This window comes from Miscanthus floridulus, chromosome 10 (assembly GCF_019320115.1).
Source record: "Miscanthus floridulus cultivar M001 chromosome 10, ASM1932011v1, whole genome shotgun sequence".
NCBI classification, from domain to species: Eukaryota; Viridiplantae; Streptophyta; class Magnoliopsida; order Poales; family Poaceae; genus Miscanthus; species Miscanthus floridulus.
Genome location: NC_089589.1, coordinates 7,963,230 through 7,983,846, shown reverse-complemented (window position 1 = coordinate 7,983,846; position 20,617 = coordinate 7,963,230). Strand labels below are relative to the sequence as shown.

At 43.5% G+C, this 20,617-nt stretch overlaps 1 protein-coding gene across 1 annotated transcript; it reads left to right on the top strand.

Moving 5' to 3' along the window:
* The first annotated feature begins 12,008 nt into the window (after positions 1-12,008).
* On the top strand, positions 12,009-13,151 carry LOC136487937 (uncharacterized). The gene has a single exon (XM_066485023.1). The coding sequence runs from the start codon at positions 12,009-12,011 to the stop codon at positions 13,149-13,151; it is 1,143 nt and encodes a 380-aa protein (XP_066341120.1).
* The last annotated feature ends 7,466 nt before the right edge of the window (positions 13,152-20,617 follow it).

Here is a 20,617-nt window from a genome sequence, read left to right as displayed (position 1 = left end):
AAGAACGGAACTCACTGAAAATAGGCTGAATTCTAGAAAAAGAAAAACACAAGAAGGAAAGATCTCCCGTGATCATTGCTGTAAAAGTTAAACATAATTTATGATGTAATCATCAGATATTGTAGATCATCACCTGATCATGTTGTAGGAGTATCTGGCCATATACATAGAAAATTACAGATTAGACAAAAGTACAAGAAAGTCATCAGCTTATATGTTTCCTCAAAAGAACTGATTGGTCAGTACCTCGTTTCTCTATCAGCGTGTTCCTCCTGTAATCCGCAAAAATCGGAGAAGATTCAGTTCGAATCACCAAGAATCGAAGAGGATTCAAATGGAATCCTAGAAACCAAAGAGGAAAGGGACAAAGGTGAAAAATACCCCTCAAATAAATTCATCTGTGGTGTGCAGCAGGAAGAGCACGAGGGGAGGGAGAAAATGGAGCCTCACCAATAAGTATCTGGAATGGAGGAAGGGGAAGATGGGCGAGAGAGGATTAGCTGGGAAAGCGACGAGGTGGTCCTTGTTGGTCTGCTCGTGTCGGAGCCGTCGCGTGCTCCGCCCAGTTGCCCCAAAGCCGCGCTCACCGACGTGGCCCGCTAGAGGGCGCACCGGCCCTGCACCGCCCCATGGCCACGCATGGAGGGCGCACGCTTGCCTACGCCACCGCACGTCCGCGTCGCTACGCTACGGTGCGCGCTCGCACCGGGTAGGGTGCTCGCCCTGTACCGCGCCTTCGGCACCACACGGAGAGGGAGAGGAAGAAGGAGAGGGGTAGGGGAAGAAGATGGTGATGCACCGCCATACAAAGCTAGCGAACTTGGCCGCCGTTGCTGCCGGCGAGAAAGACGCAGCTAGGGTTTCGTCGAGCGGCCGCGGACCGCATGCAGCGCAGGGGGGCCGGCGAGGAAGAAGAGGCAGCTAGGTTTCGTCACGGCCGCCGACGAGGAAGAAGAGGCAGGCAAGGCTGGGCGGAGGAGGAGGAGGCACGGGAGGAGGGAGACGGAGAGGAAGAGGAGAGACACGTTTTTTTTGGGAAGTGGAAGGTGACATATATATTTGCTTATCTAGATTCTGAAGTGAAGTTAAGCGGGGTGATGAGAACAGAAGCTGAAGGAAGCTGATTGAGACACAAAAGGTAAGTGAAGCTGATTCAGGGCAAAAGCTGGTGTAGTAAAATCCTGATCGTAAATTCTCAGATCCAGCAGATGGTAGATTTTTTGGTGACGTGCCTAGCTGTTGGGTTTAATAATTAGTCGTGCCTTTGCGCGCGCCGGGGATTAAACGAAAATCAAACCGTGCAGCTAACGGCGTTTATACCTTGAAATTGATGGGATGCTAAAATCTAGATTTTTTCGTCTTCCACAAATAACGTAGGCTACAGCTATACTAATCATCTCGAGACATGAACTTTCTCAAGGTGCCCTAAATAAAACGGTACTGAGAGGGAAAACCAAAGCTATATTAGATTAAAATATTGCTTTCTCAGACCATAAATATTTTGTAAACATACCTTGAATCACATTTAGGATAATAAAGAAAGGGCGAGTGGAGGAACAGTAAAAAAATTAGCATACCTCCAAGGAAGAAGCAGCCGTTAGCATGTGATTTTGTACTGGGTCAAGGCAGAAGCCGCCGCCATAATTGTAAAGCGCCAAGCCAGGCTAGCACCCTCCCCCATTGTCGCGCGCGCCGGTAAGGGGATAAAGCTTTGTGTGATTAGCCTGCAGAAAGCAGTCGAGCGATTAATATTTTTGAGATAAACGCGACAATTCAGATATACAGTGTTAACTGATTGCAAGATGAGAAGTGAATACAGATGAAATTTTGTATAATAGGGAAGGCTTATAATATTCTTAAAACATGGCTGAAAAAAGTGGTCATTCAAATTGCGTAATTGTTGTTATTAGGTAAGCAGACAACCAAATGAAATCTGCAAGTAAATGAACACGTATCATACACAGATGGTTGTAGCTGATGGGCATAAAAGAAATACCTGTCGGGTTAAAAGTTTGCATGGAAAGCTGAATCGTTTAGCATGTATACACAGCATGTACAGAATATACATTCATAGCATCCTTGATCTGTACATGTAGACAGTTCCATGTAAACACAGAGATAGAAGATAGATCTACATGAAGTTAAAACCATGGAAACTGAGAGACGGACAAGTCGCAAGAAGTGCAGCAAAAGCCAAAGCAAAATTGATCAAGAGCATTCTAATTCCAATTCGAAAATGTATTATATCACCATTCATGGCACATTTCGATTAGGAAAGGCCTCAGAATATGCTCTTTTAACCTAAGAGGTCTATACGTAACAAAAAGACGATGCTTGTGCACAGCAATTATCAAAACATGAAATTATCTTTATTTATAAAGAAGTGGTCAACTGAATTTAGAACACATGTACGAGAACTGAAAAAGATACTTCAGAAAAGAAGAAGAGAGGAAAAAAGAGATGTCGCCGAAAACTTTAGTCTTTATCTCAATACCTATAATCTATAATGATACCGTAGGAACAAAGTAGAAATGAAACAAGAACAAACTTCAGATCCAATAAATGACATTGAATACCTAGCAATGAAGAAAAACTTGCAAAGCTACATGTCCTGTGGTATTGAGATAGGATCGGTGTTTGTTACCATGTAAAGTAGCATGAGAACTGAATAGAAGATACCAGCGGCAGGCTGAGGACCCTGTTTGTGCGCTCAAGCGTTGTACTGAAGTAACAGCCTAAGGCAGAGGCTGGTTAACTTGCTGTAGTTATTATCTATGCTCAGAATTGAAGATTTTATTCAGCATCCTTCTTTTAAAAAATATATATATATTCAGCATCCTATTAAGTAGGAAATAGGAAGGGGCATGAACAACAGGAATTGCACAGAACTGAAGCATTACCATGAAAAAAGGAAGAGGCATACATCGTATTGTTTAGAGTCTGAATGCAAAACACAGGTTTTTGACAGGCTAAGATTTGAAAACAACAATATTTCTAACTGGTAAGTAATGTTTGACACCAAAGTAGGTCATTTTCGTGCACTATATTTGGCAAGAAGCAAGCAACCCTTAAGCGCATCAAAATACACATTCACAGTTCGAACCATAAACTAACGATTTTGCAGGATCAGTACATTTCGAAACAGAATGTAAACCCACCCAAATAAAATACGAGCTCACAGATCAAACCATGAACTAACCGATTTGATCAACAATTAAATGAACCAATTAAATGAGCGCATCAATACATACCTGGTCGAAGCTATCATCCGCCGACGCCACACGTAGCGTAGGATCAGTACATATTGAATACATGTAGGCGCAGTTGCCAAGGTTTTAAATCTCCGGCTATAGCCTCCGCTATCTCTGGCTATAGATGTTTGAGAAGGATTTAGCTAAGTTTTTTCATATACAAGTTAGCTCTTAGCTGCCGCTATAGCCCGCTATAGCCGGCTATAGCCTGTTTTCGGACATAGAAAGCTAAATGGCTTAGCCGGCTATTTAAAACCTTGGCAGTTGCACAGGTATGAAATGAGGCCTGAACCCAGGTGAACAGAACCCAGGTAAACAAAATACAACCGAATTGATCAACAATTAAATGAACCAATTAAATGAGCGCATCAATACATACCTGATCGAAGTTATCACCTACCGACGCCGCACGTAGCGTAGGATCGGTACATATTGAATACATGTAGGCGCAATTGCACAGGTATGAAACGAGGCCTGAACCCAGGTGAACAGAACCCAGGTAAACAAAATACAAACTCATAGAAGAAACAATAAAGTAATCAAATTGATGAACAACTGAACCAATAGAATGAACGCATCAGTACACACCTGCTCGAAAACAGGCAGCTAGGGTTTCCTGTAGCGCCTGTAGCGCACGAGCAGATGGAGCAGAGGGAGAAAGTGTTGATGAGCTTCGCATGCAGGATGTGGGAGAGGGAGGGGGCCACTGGGCCCCAACCACGGCGGCTGCAGGGGGGCAGCCGCCGCCTCGCAGCAGGCGCCAGTTCGAGAGGGAAGGGAAGAGAGAGAGGAAAGGGCGGGAGAGACGGAGACGAGAGGCAGGCAAGGGAAGGCTACGGAGGAGGAGGATGGTGGCCGCCATCGTCACGCCAGCCGCCGGCGCGGACGCTGGCGCCCGCCGTGGCCCCCTGCCCGTGTCGGAGAGGGAGAGCGAGAGAGCGAACATGAGAGAGAGGAGGGGAAGAGAAGCTTCGTGAAGAAGAAGCCGAAGCTGAGTATATATTTGTCTGGGTGGATTATGATGAGAAGCGAGAGAAGCGAGAAAGAAGCTGAGCAGAAGCCGGAGAAGGTAATGTGAAGCAGGAGAATCAGCTTCCGGTAAAATCCGATCCAAGAGATCTGGGTCGTCGGTTGAGGAGATCGAACGGTCGAAATAATTTGGGGCGACGTGGCATGTGGTTCTGGCGGCCAAACCAAGCCGGCTTAATGATAGTAAACTAGTTCATCACACGCGTCGTTGCGCGCGTAGTATATTAGGACGATTATCATATACAGATGTAGAATTTTTGTTGGCAAAGAATTTGTTTCTTCTTGACCACCGCTGACTAAATAAATTCAGTTTAGTATGTTCAGAGGGAATGCTAATAAGATGAGTAAGTTAATATATAGACGTATGTAACCTAAAGATTCAAATGGGCAAAAAAGGAGGAGCGCATACCTGATTGATGCTGGTACCTTTGAGAATCGACATATTGAATATGTAAGAAACCAGGAAGACAAATGTAATCATGAAATGACATCTACAGAAAAAATGTGAACAAACTGCACATATGAATACATTAGTGAATCACTAAATCAAAGAATTAATTGAACTGAGATGTCAGAAATACACTACCTATACACAGGTAACTGGATTGTGTAAGAAGAGACGACAAAGCTACAAGAATCTGAATTACCATTATGTCAATACTGTAAGTAACTTTTCATAAAAGAGATCAACAAGAACATGTAACATGAAAAATAGCAGCATTTATATAACCAAGACAGTAGATATTGCCAACAAAATATTTCTTTTCAAACTAACCTTTGAGTTTCAGAACTTGTGAAAGCGCTATGGTGCCAAACTCAAAGGCATTACCATTTCAATAATCAACAACTCAACTAAGACATTACATGAAGTAAGTAATGGGAAAATAAGCTGAGTAAACAGGCACACAAGAAATTGTATCATAGAAAATAACTTAGGACTACAGACTACAGACTACATCCACATTCAGTGGAAAAGCAACTCAAGTATACAGACTATAGAAACAGTCACTTAAAAAGCTGTGCTATCAAGGGATGCTAACCCAATTGTTCCTGCAAAGATTGTCAATGTTGTTGTTCTTGTCGGATGCAGCAGTGATTCCTAAACCTAAAATGTAAGCCATGAAGTTCATGAATGATTTGCCATATTTTCTTTCCAACATAATTAGCAATCCAAATGAACGATGTGTAGATAAAATGGGTTAGACTGAGGAATGAAGACAAAGTGGTTCAATCCAGGCAATCTTACCCCACGAATGAACGATGTGTACATAAAATGGGTTAGACCGAGGGATGAAGACAAAGTGTTTCAATCTAGGCAATCTTACCCGACACCATGGTTTTGAGCTCAACAACTAACTTGATGAGCAGGAAGTTTAACTAAACAGTAAATCTCCAAAAATAGGCAAAACTAATTAGTGAATGTAGCTATCAAAATAGACTGTGGATTGGGGTAAATAAGATCCAACACCATGTTTTTTATGTCAGCAGTTAACCTGATGATCAGGAAGTTAAATTGAAAAAAAATCTCAACCAATAGACAAAACTAATTAGCGAATGTAGCTACCAGAATCAAATCAAATATCACGAACATTGCAAAATTGCTCGGAAAAGAATAGTTGGAGTCATTTATATTCTAATGAGAATGTGTATGTTCAGGTAGCTACAAAGTGTCAACGATAATTAAACAAACGCTCATAGCACAAACCTTATGAAAGCTTTGATGCTGCTGTAAATAGATCTTTACTTCACCAACTATAGTACTAAAACTGTCATCAGCCAACACCATGTGAGATGGCCCTTTGGCAACCTGAAACATTCGAGATTTGTTTTAAAAAAACACTTCAAATTATAGCATGACAAAGTCATAGTTTTAGAGATAAATCTTCGTTGTGGGTAGCACAACATATAAATTCATTTCCTATAGAGTAAAGCTGATGCTGTTAAGCAGTGTCCGTTGGCTATATTTATAAAACAAGAAACATAAGAAAGCAGTTATTCTCTAGTGACCTACGGCACACCCCTTCCAATAACAGCAGTCCTTGAAATTTAATTGTCTGAAAACAATTGTTTTATAGGCTTCCTGAAACAGAATTGATATGGCAATTCAAAAGGTTGGTAGGTCTATGTACATGGCACTAAAAAAAGTGATCTGAGATGAATCTAGTAAGATGTAAAACTAAGTATTTACCTGAGTTCTAGTAATGCCAAGCAGAATTAAGATGACAATTCAAAAGGCTGGTAGGTGTATGGCCATGAAACTAAAAAGAAGTGATTTGAGCTAAACCTAATAAGATGGAAACCCAAGTATTTACCTTAGTTTCAATAATGCCCATAGCTAATCCTCCAGAGCCTGGTAACGGTACCTGAAACTAACCATCCGACATATGCACAGGTAGAAGATGATCTGCAAAATAAACGCTCGAGTAGTTATAGTTTAGATTTGTAAAACTATATACACCTTGGAGTTGGGCTGCAGGCATCTTTGTAGGTGAAATAGAGGCTAGCAAAAGAGGTTAGGAAAACAATAGGAGTAACCATATCTCATAGCGGTATTCCATCAAGCAAATGGTATGCAACTCATATAGAATCATTCACACCTAGCTGGGGTACAAGATGGCATGGTCATGTCAGCACAGGTCAAAGAAATTGTACAGGTCGGTCAAAGAACACCCTTGTAGATGAAATACAGGTTAGCAAAACGAAAGGTACAAACCACATATCACATGGGCATTCGATCGAGCACATGTTATGCAACTCTTATACATCGACATTTCATTGAACACACGTTATGCAACTCCTACAGAGTCATTCACATCTAGCTACAAATACAAGATGCCATGCTCATCTCAAACACAGGTCAAAGAAATTGTAGAGGTTGGTCAAAGAACACCAAATCCGAACAAAAATAAAAACCTAACACACCATATATGTTGCCTCCAAGAATAAAATGTATAATGAAAGCAGCTGGAAACAACAGCTGCAGATCCATCCATACCTGTTGTGTGGCCTTTTGTGCAGGTGGAGAAACTAAAGAGGGGATGACCAGGTGGCTCGCTGCCATGGGGGCATGGGTGCGCAGCCGTGACCAGCACGCGTCGGTGGCCCTCCTGGCAAACAGAGCCAGCGGTGGCCTCGCAACGGAAGCAGAGCATGCCGGGCATCAGCTCCTGCTGGCGAGTGGCGCCGGTGGCCTAGGTCCTGTGCACCACCGTCGAGGGGCCCTGTATGCCACCGCCTGAAACGCTAGGCCTAGCAGAGGCAAGGCAACGAATCCAGTAAAGACAAAACAAAAATTAGACAACAAAGAAATCACGAACTGAGGAGGTTGTAGATGAGGCTGACACTGTGGAGAAGGCGGAGCAACGGAGCCGGCGATCGGAAGAGGCGGCGCTGGCGATGGAGAGGGGCGGCGCTACGAAGACGGAGTGGCGGCGCGGGCGTTGGCTCCTGCCAGCACACATCACGGGGAGGAGGTCGCGGCCAGGCCCGTCTGGCGTGCCGCAGCGAGGAGGGATGGGGGAGGGGAGGCGGCGGAGGGAGGAGAAGCGCAGGGAAGAGGACGACGGGCTCCTCGTAAGCTAACAAGAGGATAAGGATGCGTTTTTTTACGGTGGGAAGGAGGTTCAATCCACTCCGTGAATTCAGGATCGAACGCGGTAAAAAAAATTTGTTGTCATGGACAGGCTAGGAGGCGGCCAAAGCAAACTGCTTTGATAAGAGTAGACTAGTAATTTGCGTGCGCCTATGCGCGCGTGATAATTTTACATGATAGTTTTATGACTATTTGATAAATGGAATAATAGATATACATATGACAAAGAATAGATATGACTGAAAGACATAATATTTTGATGACAGCACATTACATTGATATATAATAGGTTGACATAAACACATGTTACACAAGGCACTTGTTGTCAATAAGCCAATATAGACAGGCTATAGTTCTACATAAGGTACCACGTGGACACAAGAATTTGAATGGTAAACACAGGAGACATTTGTTGGGCATGCCCAGCCCTGTACGCAGCAACTTTGTCTAGGAGGGCATTCATCACATCAAATTCTGGACCATGCGGCTCCATAGCATCCTGAGTACATATATGCTTCCTGTTTGGAATGACAGAGAACATGATGACGCCACTGCAAATGGGCATAAAATATACAGCATGACCTAATAGATGTCTAGAATCTTACAATATTTGCTGCAGCTTTTGGATTGCAGAAGGTTCCCTCTTCGTCACCCATTCTATTCCAAGGAAAATAACATAAATGTAACTTCAGTTTGCAGCTAAACACAAGGATGGGTTGATAGCAGCCAACACATTAGAGAGCTGACATACCATTTTGTTCTTCCATCGAGCATGTGAGCAATTTCCTTGACGGTGACTTAGATAAATAGTTTCCCCGTGTTAGAAAATCATGGAGGCATTATAAGCCAAAGTTTAAACCTTTTAGCTACCAGATCATTCCCAAAGTCTAAATCTTTCAGCTACCTGCACGAATACAGGGACAGTAGAGCTTACAAAAGGCAGCAACGTCATAGCTCGTAATAATAGTGAATTAGTGCTGTAAAATATACCTAAAGAGTATACTTCGAACATGCTGTTTTCATCTGCTGTATATGGAGTGTATTAGTGCAGCACTATGAGATGCAATGTCAGGGCATGTAAAGTGAGATTAAGGGAAAATTGGTTTCATAGCACCGAAATAACACGAGATTCGGAAAATACCATCGAAAGGTCATCGCGCCGTAAAATACCATTAAAAGTGAGTATCCGTTCTGCAATCTAGCACTCCGTTACTTTCGCTATTAACGTCGTTTGTTGGCCTCCGTTTGAGACCTCCGCTTCATAAAAAACGAGCAGCAGCCATGGGAAGACATGGAGGGAACAAACCTGTAAGCCGCATCAACCTGGGCATGCCTGCAGTGGTAGAGCAGGACATGCCCATAGGCCTGCTGCTGCTGAACAGTGCGACAATGGCTGCTCGGGCTGCGGCTTCATGAGGCTTGATTGTGGCATTTGAATGTGCATCTACATATGATTGTTTGCATTGCACAAGTTTTTAAGTTTAATATACATACTTGTGTGGTGTATGCTAGTAATAGAATTTGAATGATGAAATGAAATACTAGCATGCATAGTTGGTAGCTAGATATAGTTGTGTTTATCAAGTGGTACTAGAGCCTAACTTATAATGTTGATTTCACGAGGTATTTAGTCTTTGATGTATCTAGCTAACTATGGAGCTAAGGATGGTGTAAAAAGTGCACTCCGATTGGTATCACGCTTCAAAGGTCCATTCTATACACTATAGCATCGTTTGGTAGCTATTACTCTCCCACAACTCCATTTCATGAATATGTGCAAGCTTTAAACCAAACACACTTAGCACATATGTAGGAGGAGCTAATACTTCCAAAATCGAATTTGTGGTGATTGTCCAATCTTTATTCACGATCAAATCGCTTGGACAAGCAACTCAAGTTTGAAATTAAATTTATTTCATATCTTTGTATAGGTTGTCATCAATTCCCAAAAAGAGGGAGATTGAAAGCCTTAGTTTGATTTTGGATATTTGATGAAACCTAGTGTACTAACATATTGCTCTAAGTGTGATTATGAGATAGGTTGGTACACCCCAAGTGATGGAGCTACAAGGCACTCAAGGTGATGAAGGTGGCCTAGTTGATGTTGATCAAGTGCTCCTAATTGGGAAAAGAAGAAAGAGAAAAACAAAAATAGGCTCAAGGCAAAGGTCTATGGTTAGGGCCATTTTTGTTTTGGTGATAAGACACTATAGAGAGTGTGATCACATTTAGGATAGATAATCGTACTATGAAGAGGGGAAAATCATGGTAATTGTGGTTATCAAGTCCCACTAGGTGGAGTGATTCATGCATTTGCATTAAGACCTAGTGTGCTATCTCTGAACCCTTGGAAAATGCTTTAAAAAAATGCTAACACACGTGCACAAGTGGTGGAACACTTTGATGTTGGCACATGGAAGCAAGGGTGAAAGTTTGGAGTTGAAAGGAGGCGAAAAGGGGCTCTAGACCCTAGGGTCTTGGGGCATCCGGACCATCAGAGATGAGTCCGAAAGCAAACCCTAGGGGCACTGTGCTGATGACACAGCTTCGGACCCTATGGCGCGAGGCGTCTAGACCATCGGCCCTTGGTCCGGTTGCTACAGCCCTAGCCACGTGGTGGGCAAGGAGACGGCGTGGCTGCTCCGAACGGCGGTGTTGGTTCGGTTGGCCAGTCCGGACCAAGTCCGGACAGCTTTTGCCTCTCGGGGAGCTTATTGGAATGCTATGGACTCTAGTGTTGGATGGTCTGGACGAGCACTGTGCTTAGTTCAAAGGCCAGGGTCCGAACGCACGCGAGTGAGCAGGTGAAGGCGCCAATGGCTACCTCGTTAAAAAAGGACGCATGGCAGCTGCTCGTTCGTCGATGGCAGTGGACCGGACCCTAGGTCTTTGGTCCGGACCACTGAGCTGTAGCGTCCGGAGCCCAGTCCGAACACACAGGAACTCACCAGTGAGCTCGCGCAACGGTAACATTCGAATGGCGGGACGTATGGCAGGCGCTGGTTTGTTGCGGTGAGGAACCAGACCCAGGATGAATGGTCCGGACCCCTCGGTCTGGAGCACTGTTGCTCTGTCTAGTTGCCTCTGTGAAGAGGTAATGGCTAGTGGAGGCTTGGGGCCTCTATAAATAGAACTTGGCCAGCTCTAGCTCACGTTCTTGCACATTTTCATCAGTAATACATCCTTGTGAGCTAAGCCAAGCCTCTTCCACTCAATCTCTTGCTTGATTATGCATCCAAGTGAGTTGGGAGTGATCCAAAGTGCTTTTGCTTGAGTGATTGCATCTAGAGGCACTTGGTGATCGTTGTTGCTGCGATTTTCTTGTTACTCTTGGTGGTTGTCGCCACCTAGATGGCTTGGAGCAGCGAAGGAGCTTTGGCATGAGTTGGTGATTGTTCATGGCCACTCCCGATGATTATTGGGTTCTTGGGCTTATTCCCCGGCGGAGTGCCAAAAGCCACTCTTTTAAATTGCTTGTGAAGTTGAGTGCCCTCATCTTGTGTTGGTTGTACGGCACCCAAGTGTGGGTTAGGAGTGTGATGCCTATAAGCGCGTGAACCTCCAAGTGAGTGAGCCTTCACAATGGGTACTAGCTTGCCAGCAAGAAAGTGAACCTCGCGAGAAAAATTGTGTCATTTGTCTCCTTGCAATTCTATTGATATTCATTGATTGACACTTGCTGGCTCGGTATAACACTATCAACCTCTCTTGCATTACTTTCTTGTTTATCTTGTTGTAGAGGTTGTTACCTAGTTAGTTGAGTAGCTAAGGTTGTTGCTTAGTTGTTTTAGTTCTTAACTTGCTTAACGAAAGTAGTAGTAGTAACTTAGCTCTTTGTGTGCTTAGTGATCTTAATTGACTAGAATAGTGGCAGGTGGCTTGCAACCCTTGTAGAGCTAGTGCAAAATTATATTTTGCCATTTAGTTGTCTAACCGGTTGCTTAAGTGTTTTCGTAGAAAATGTTTATAGGCTATTCACCCCCCCTCTAGGCATTTAGGACCTTTCAAATGGTATCAGAGCCGAGACCACCGTTATTTGAGGCTTAACATCCTTCGGTGTCAAAATAGCTCAAATCAACAATACCAAGAGGCCACCCCAATTCAATGGCGAGAACTATGGTTATTGGAAGGCAAAAATGACCACTCATTTGAAATCAATGAATAGAAAGATATGGGAAGTGGTTGACAAGAAGTTTGAGGTTGAAAATCTAGAAGCCCCCACGGCAGCGGAAGAAGTGAGCTTGAAAAGCAATGACATTGCTCTTAGTGCCATCCATGATGCTCTTGATGAGAAGGTATTCGAGCAAATCAAGAATCTTGAGAATGCTCATGAGGCTTGGAAGAAATTGGAGGAATCTTTTGAAGGCACACAAGCGATCAAGAGTGCCAGGTCTTACATTCTCAAGGAGAAGTTCACAAGCTTCAAGATGCAAGAAGGAGAGACCATGGCAGAGATGTTCTATAGGCTCCTAGTAATTGTCAATGATCTCAAGAACCAAGGTGAAAAAGTAAAAGACAAGGATTTCTCACACAAGTTCCTAAGGTGCTTGCCTCCAAGATTTGATAATTTGGTCACCATTCTAGTGAGAAGTGGCTTGGATGCAATGACCCCAAACCAAGTACTAGGTGATGTGGTCACTCAAGACACATACCGTGTAGAAAGGGATGGGGTTAGCCAAGAGGATGAGAAGAAGAAGAAGAAGAGTGTTGCTTTCAAGGCAGGTGCATCATCTAAGAGTAAAGGCAAGAAGAAGAAAGATGAGTCAAGTGATGAAGAATGCTCAAGTGCTCATGATGATGAAGATGAAGAAATGGCTCTCTTTGTGAAGAGGTTTGGCAAATTCATGAAGAAGAAGGGCTATGGTGCTAGAAGAAGAAAGGCTTCATCCAAGAACAAGGAAGAACCAAGAAGGTGCTTCAAGTGCAAGAGCAAGGATCATCTCATTGCGGATTGTCCATACAATAGTGATAATGATGATGACAACAAGAAAGACAAGAAGATGGAAAAGAAGATGACCTTCAAGAAAAAGAAGAAGGGTCAATCTTATTGTGTCACATGGGATAGTGATGCCTCATCAAGTGATGATGATGATGATTCAAGTGATGATGAGAGGAAGACCGCCAAGAAGAAGGCTCTTGCAAGTATTACCATTCACAACAAGACTTCACTATTTGATGCTCCATCAACATGCTTCATCACTAAGGCCACTAAGGTACAATCCGATGATGAGAGCGATAGTGAGAGTGAGGATGAGGAGGAGTGTGGCAGAACCGCCTGAAATAACAAACCTTCGGAGGCGCTCATCTTCCACCAGACACTAAGCACCCCAAAAGCAAGCTACGCCGGGCGGGTTCCGTCGGGCACACTTTTTCTCAAGGATCCAATAATGAGAATGAGTTACAATACTTAGTCTATTTTATACATCTAGAATTCTTAAAAATTATATTATTACATTACCAACTTCAGAGTGCGGAATATTAAATAGCGGAATGAAAATAAACATCAATTAAACATCTATCGATAATAAGCAAGGATCCATCTATGCCCACCAAAAGAATCCTTCACACAATGACCACTCCTCAAGTAGTACCTGCAATAGGGGTAAATAAACCCTGAGTACACAATGTACTCGCAAGACTTATCCGACTAGTGGGAATAATTTCCTGACTCCAAGTGATATGATAAGATTTATGGTTTGCTAGTTTCCTTTTTGCAGAAAGCAATACTAATAGTGGATCCTTATTTATGTTATTAATAGCAGTCACGATTAATTCTTTATCTAGTCATTCTATGTAAGCACATGTTCTACTTTCAAGCAAGAGTTGAGCAAACAATTCCATTTCATCACCTTTCATCTTTTAATTCTTACTACGGTGCTAGACTGTAGACAAGCCGTACTGGATTGCCCGGCGATTCATGAATCAATGTGCCTAGCTAGGTACACCAAAACACACGCCCCGCTTGTACCCCAGGCACAAGCAGGACCAACCCATCACTCTCCTATCATGGGGTCCAGGTCCCCGTCCAAACTTGGACTCCAAGCCTCCGCTCCTAAGTCTCGGACTTAGTGCGGTGCTTAGACCTCCACCATCCCCGCCTCCAATCAGTCAGTCCAGAAAGAGCCGGAACCCACGACAAGAGAACAACAAGTCTTCCCTATGCCCATACCCAAGTATGTGCTCGGGATAATAAGTCTATGACTTACGTAGAACCTAATGCAACGGCCAGCCCTTAACCGACATAGATAGGGAAAAAGTGTAACCAAGCTATGCCCTGTTGACCGCAGGACACAACCTCTTGCACCCACCAATAACCAAACCATATCCCTACTCGGTGTCCATTTTCCTTTCCACCATTTTATCAGGAGTGATAATAATCACCTATTGTGAGTAACGATATGTTACTCATGCTACCGAATCCTGAGCACAGTAGCTACTCGACCTATACTAGTAGGACTCATAGGTAAGTATATTTATACACGCAGTTTCCATGAAATGCCTGTAACATAAATGCACATCATATATGTATATTCACTGATCATTCAAAAATAGGGGTTATGCACCGGGGCTTGCCTTGGGCAGGCGGTGTGTCAACAGAGTCAGCAACGAACGGCTTCGGGGCTCCCTCCTGTACGAGAATCTCCTCTTCGTACTCCTCAATGATCTCCTCGAACTCTTGTTCGCCCGTAGGAATGAACTCTACCAACTCGTTATCTACATGCATGAAATGATGATGCAACACTTAGTAATACGACAACAACAACTCTTAAAATACGAACACACCTATCAAGCTACTAAGCTAGTTCTACCGACTAAGGTGCTAAGTTACCTATTGCTACCATTAACAAGTATGAAACATGGCAACTAAATGCATTCTTACTCTTAATACCGGTTTACTATATATACTAAAACAAGGAGTATTAGTTACCCTATATACCAGCCTACTCAAGGGCTACAAAAATTATAGTGAGCACATAATAATCTAATGAACCTACTGTAATAATTTTATGGCTAAAACTATCACCAATTTGCCACAAAAATTCCTATAAATATTAAGCTAAATAATACTAAGCTTTCCTACATGAATTAATGAAACTATCATTATCACAGGTAACTATAAACTAACTACACCAACAGATACACTACCGGAGACCGGCTCTTTGCCGAGTGCTAGGTGGTTTGCCGAGTGTTGTTTTTCAGGCACTCGGCAAAGACGTCTTTGCCGAGTGTTTTTTTTTGACACTCGGCAAAGAGGCTCTTTGCCGAGTGTTTTTTTAACACTCGGCAAAGAGTCTCTTTGCCGAGTATTTTTTTTGACACTCGACAAAGAGCTTCTTTACCGAGTGTTTTTTTTGACACTCGGCAAAGAGCTTCTTTGCCGAGTGTTATTTTTTGACACTCGGCAAAGAAAATTTCAAAGCACATTTTGAAGCAGTAAATTAATTCAAATGAAAAAGTTTTCAACTACAAAGTTGTATAACTCATCAAGATGTACAATGTTTGTTTTGGTCTTTTCTTCATACGACAAAGTGAAAATAAATTTGTTCACAAATCTAACATATCTCTCTTGTAGTTTATGAAACTACAAGAGAGATATATAAGATTTGTGAACAATGTTAGAACGACCATGTCGGATGAACAGATGACCAAACAACCAAAATAAACTTTGTAGATCTCGAAAAGTTATGAAACTTTGTAATTGGCAACTTTTTGATTTGAAAACATCTTGTCATGCAAAACTGCGTTTGAATTTCAAAATTTTAAAATTTGAACTTTTCAAACGACCTCGGATGAAAAAACAACCAAAATAAACTCTGTAGATCTCGAAAAGTTATGAAACATTGTAGTTGACAACTTTTTGATTTGAAAACATCTTGTCATGCAAAACTGTGTTTGAATTTCAAAATTTTAAAATTCAAATTTTGTAAACGACCTCGGATGGAAAAACTTACTAAACTAAAAGTGTAGATCTCGAAAAGTTATGAAACTTTGTAGTTTACAACTTTTTGATTTGAAAACATCTTGTCATGCAAAACTGTGTTTGAATTTCAAAATTTTAAAATTCAAATTTTGTAAACGACCTCGGATGGAAAAACTTCCTAAACTAAAAGTGTAGATCTCGAAAAGTTATGAAACTTTGTAGTTTACAACTTTTTTATTTGAATTCGTTTAGGGCCTCAAACATGCAATTTACACTCGGTTTAGTATAATATATTGGGAACTAAAACGGAATCCAGACACAAGTGAGAGTGTGGTGTAGTGGTAGAGGAGGTACGTGCACAGCGGGAGATCTCGGGTTCGAATCGCGTCGACCGCGTAGCCATGAAATTCACGCAAAAAATGTCGTAGATGGGTGGGCGCTGGCCAGTGGGGGCCTCCATCGATAAAAAAAATTCATTTTTTTGGGTAAAAATTCCCATTTTTTCGGGTTTTTTCGGTTTCAACTTTGCTGAGTGTCGGGCACTCGGCAAAGGCTTTGCCGAGTGCCCGATAAAAGACACTCGGCAAAGTCGGCTTTGCCGTCACTGTTTTTGGCGAGTGCTGTTCGCCGAGTGTTACACTCGGCGAACCATTTGCCGAGTGTTTTATGTCTTTTGCCGAGTGTTTCGGGCACTCGGCAAACTCAAGGAGTGTTATGCACCGGGGCTTTCCTTGGGCAGGCGGTGTGTCAATAGAGTTAGCAACGAATGGCTCCGGGGTTCCCTCCTGTACGAGAATCTCCTCCTCATACTCCTCAATGATCTCCTCGAACTCTTGTTCGCCCGCAGGAACGAACTCTACCAACTCGTTATCTACATGCATGAAATGATGATGCAACACTTAGTAATACGACAACAACAACTCTTAAAATACGAACACACCTATCAAGCTACTAAGCTAGTTCTACCGACTAAGGTGCTAAGTTACCTATTGCTACCATTAACAAGTATGAAACATGGCAACTAAATGCATTCTTACTCTTAATACCGGTTTACTATATATATACTAAAACAAGGAGTATTAGTTACCCTATATACCAGCCTACTCAATGGCTACAAAAATTACAGTGAGCACATAATAATCTAATGAACCTACTATAAAAATTTTATGGCTAAAACTATCACCAATTTGCCACAAAAATTCCTATAAATATTAAGCTAAATAATACTAAGCTTTCCTACATGAATTAATGAAACTATCATTATCACAGGTAACTATAAACTAACTACACCAATAGATACATAGCATTTTTGTGAACCTAACAAATTTTGTTTCACTATTTTTCAATGTTTTCCTAAATGGTAAACGGTCTTTACACGGTCGCCCTTCGTTTAGCGTTTAGGTTGTTTACACGGTGTTTAAACGGTTTAAACGGTTTTATACTTTAAAAAAAAATACATATAATTATATATGTGCATGTAAAAAATCCAGTATTCTAGCATTTATACATATTTATCCTAGTAAAAATCAATTATTTTGGTATGTATATATATTTATGCATGTGAAAAGAATCAAATATAGATATTTATGCATGTAACATATCAAGTGTACACATTTATAAATATAATAAACTTAAGTATACAAATTTATCCGTATAAAACTAAACTAGATTTACCTCGTGTTCGCTTAAACAACCGTTTAAACAGCTGTTTAACCCGTTTAATACTGTTTATCTCCGTTCCATTTAGGCCGTTTAGACCATTTTTCTCATTTTTTGACCGTTTAAACGGTCAACCGTTTAATTTCCGTTTACTCCCTAAACAAAATAGTTTACCACCGTTTACCGTTTAGTTGTTGTTTAATCGGTCGTTTAGGTCGTTTAGGCGAACACTGCTATTTTTGGATATCTACAGAATTTATTATATTTTTTCAAAGTTTAGCTCAAAACTAAATTGAATAAACCTTTACTAATTTACTGGAAAATGAAAAACTGAAATCCACCGCGTGGCCCACGAGCGAGCGGCGCGCCCCACTTCCGCACATCGCGCGCGCGCATACGCGACCCACCAGCGCGGCCCACGCGGCGCAGCCCAACTGCGCATCGGCGGCCCGCGACGGGGAGACCCACGCGTGATGGTCATTTCGTGAAACCGCCCTTGGCCTATCCGATAATAGCGCGATCACTAAGCGCACTATTCCATCAGTCTGTGATTACGCAAAACGGCCCCTGCAACAACCTGTCTTCACATCGGGAAGGTCCTTGACTTGGCTACGCACGCCGGCACAGCGGCCAATGGCACCGATGGCCCCCGCGCAGGCACCTAGGACCCTCCTCGCCCTATCTAAGGAGCCAGTACCTGCTTAGGCGCGAACGCGAGACGCTGGGCGTTGAAAACATGAGCCAGGACGCCGTAGTAAAGGCGAGCCACAGCGGCGGAGCTCCTGCAGCAAAACAGTGCCGTTCCGGTTAGCCACAACGATGCCGGAGCAGTAGGGGTAGCGCATGAGCTCAAGGTACTCACCGCGGACCTAGACGAGGTGGTGGTTCGACTAGAGGCGGCCCGAGCCAAGCTGGCCACGTACGCACGGACGGTGCAGTGGTGCACCACGGTGGCAAGACTACGTCAGGGGTGGCTGGGAGGTGATAGCAACCTGGCAAGGGTGCGCCGGGTGATGAGTAGGTGGAGGCAAAGTGGGTGGTGCAACAGATCGAGCGCAAGTAGCTCTAGAGTGGGGGCCTTCAGTCGACGCATGCCGATAAGGTCTTATCGACCCGGCAGGAAGGAAGCTCCAAATTGGAGGATGGCACGACAAGAATCACTACAAGATGTGGTCGGGTGGCTGGCTGACTACACAATGGAGCTATGGGCAAAGTTAATTGGACCGAGGTGACTCCACCAAGCCAAATTGAAGGTGTGGGTCCGGCGACCATGGCGACAGAGGAAACAGGGGAAGGTCGGCATGGCTTGGCTCGACGTTGCTGTGGAAGGACGTGGCTGTCAACTCGGAGTTCAAGCACGCATGTGCTATAGGCCATTGGGGAATCAGCCAAACGCACCCAAGGAAGGTTGGCCACATTGCCAAAATTAGCAAGCCGACGGTGGCTCGGCCCTTTGCGCCGCAGTGGCTAGCGCCGGTCTGGGGAGAGGCAACAGTGTAGCGTCGCATCAAGCATGGATGTGATGGCTAGGTAGGCAGGGCAAGCCCATGTGTGGCAAGGCGATGGTGTGGGTAGGGCCATGTGGGCCGTAGTAGGCCAAGTGCAGCCATGCGCACACGGTCCCACGTAGGCGAGCACGAGACAGCAGAGCGGCTTAGGCGCATGCGACGGTGGTGGCAGAGCGACTCAGGCGGATGCGATGGCAGTGGCAGAGTGACGTAGGCAGACGCGATGGTGGTGGCAGAGCGGCCATGTGGACACGACGGCGGTGGTAGAGTGGCCAGGCTCGCCGAGCTCTAGCGTCCCGCCGAGCGCGGCGTGCGCGTGAGTGCATGCGTGCTTGCGTGCGTGAGTCGCGTGCGTGAGCACAACAGCGGTGGTGCGAAGCCCGCGTGGTGGTGCACACGGGTGCATGCATGGGTGAGCGGCAACGCCGGCCGAGTCACGGTGACCGCGCCCAGACGCTGCAACCGTCCGGAAACGTGTCATGCACGCTTTTTAAAGCATCCCAAAAATCCAACTCAATGCTTCAATTGCTAAACCACCTATTCCATACTCAAGAAGGCATGTTAGGCTATCAAAACCAGCCATGAAACCCTACCACTACTTAATCCAATTCGCCTACAAAAATTGCCAAACTTGGCCTTGTCAAACCGCTTCCCGACTTAGGAAATTCGACTAAGTCTCGATCGGATTCGTGTTGAATTCGGTTTCCAAGCTATTCGATACGCTAGCTAGTGAATTCCTTTCGCGACCTCAAGTATTTCATCATCACCTATGAAGCTTACACTACAAACTTTATTAAAGTGCCGTATATGCATTCTATAGTATTTTCGTTCAATAAAAAATCGTTTAAAACCCTAAGTGATATAACGCGACATTGAATGTATCTTTCGTTTCGCGTTTCCGATGATCGTTTCAAGTTACGTACATTTCTTTACACCCTATATTACACACATTTACACATAAATATGATGCCCATGTAGTGTTCTAGTAAAAGACTATACAGTGTAACATCATGGGTGTTACAAATCTATGCCCCTAAAACAAATTCTCGACCCGAGATTTCATGTGTCTAGTGTGGGAAAAGAGATAAGAATTACATTTCAATGTAAACAACTACCTATCTGAACCAGAGAGAAGGTGGGGGTAATGCTTTGATATATAGCTCTCTTGTTCCCATGTGACTTCATCATCTGAGTGGTTTTGCCACTATACCCTATAGAACTTCACCACATTGTTCCTTGTCACTCTTTCCTTTTCGTCCAGGATTTTGACAGGGTATTCAATATAAGTCAAATCAGGCTGGAGGGGAATTCCTTCAATTTCTACAGCTTCATTAGGGACCCACAAATATTTCTTCAACTGTGATATGTGAAACACATTGTGTACCGCAGATAAAATATCGGGAAGCTAGAGACGATAAGCAACTAGGCCACACTGCTCCAAAACCTTGTAAGGACCCACATATCGAGGGGCTAGCTTGTCACAGACGCCAAACCGATGCACCCCTCTCATAGGAGACACCTTGAGGTACACATAATCCCCAACTACAAACTGCAAGGGCCTTCTTCGCTTGTCCGTATAAGCTTTTTATCGGCTCTGAGCTACCTTCAAATGACTCTGAATAATGCTGACTTGCTCTTGAGCTTCTTTGATGAAATC

Bases quoted from the DNA above. Each gene is read 5' to 3' on its own strand.
- LOC136487937 (XM_066485023.1), top strand. From the start codon at position 12,009: ATGACCACTCATTTGAAATCAATGAATAGAAAGATATGGGAAGTGGTT.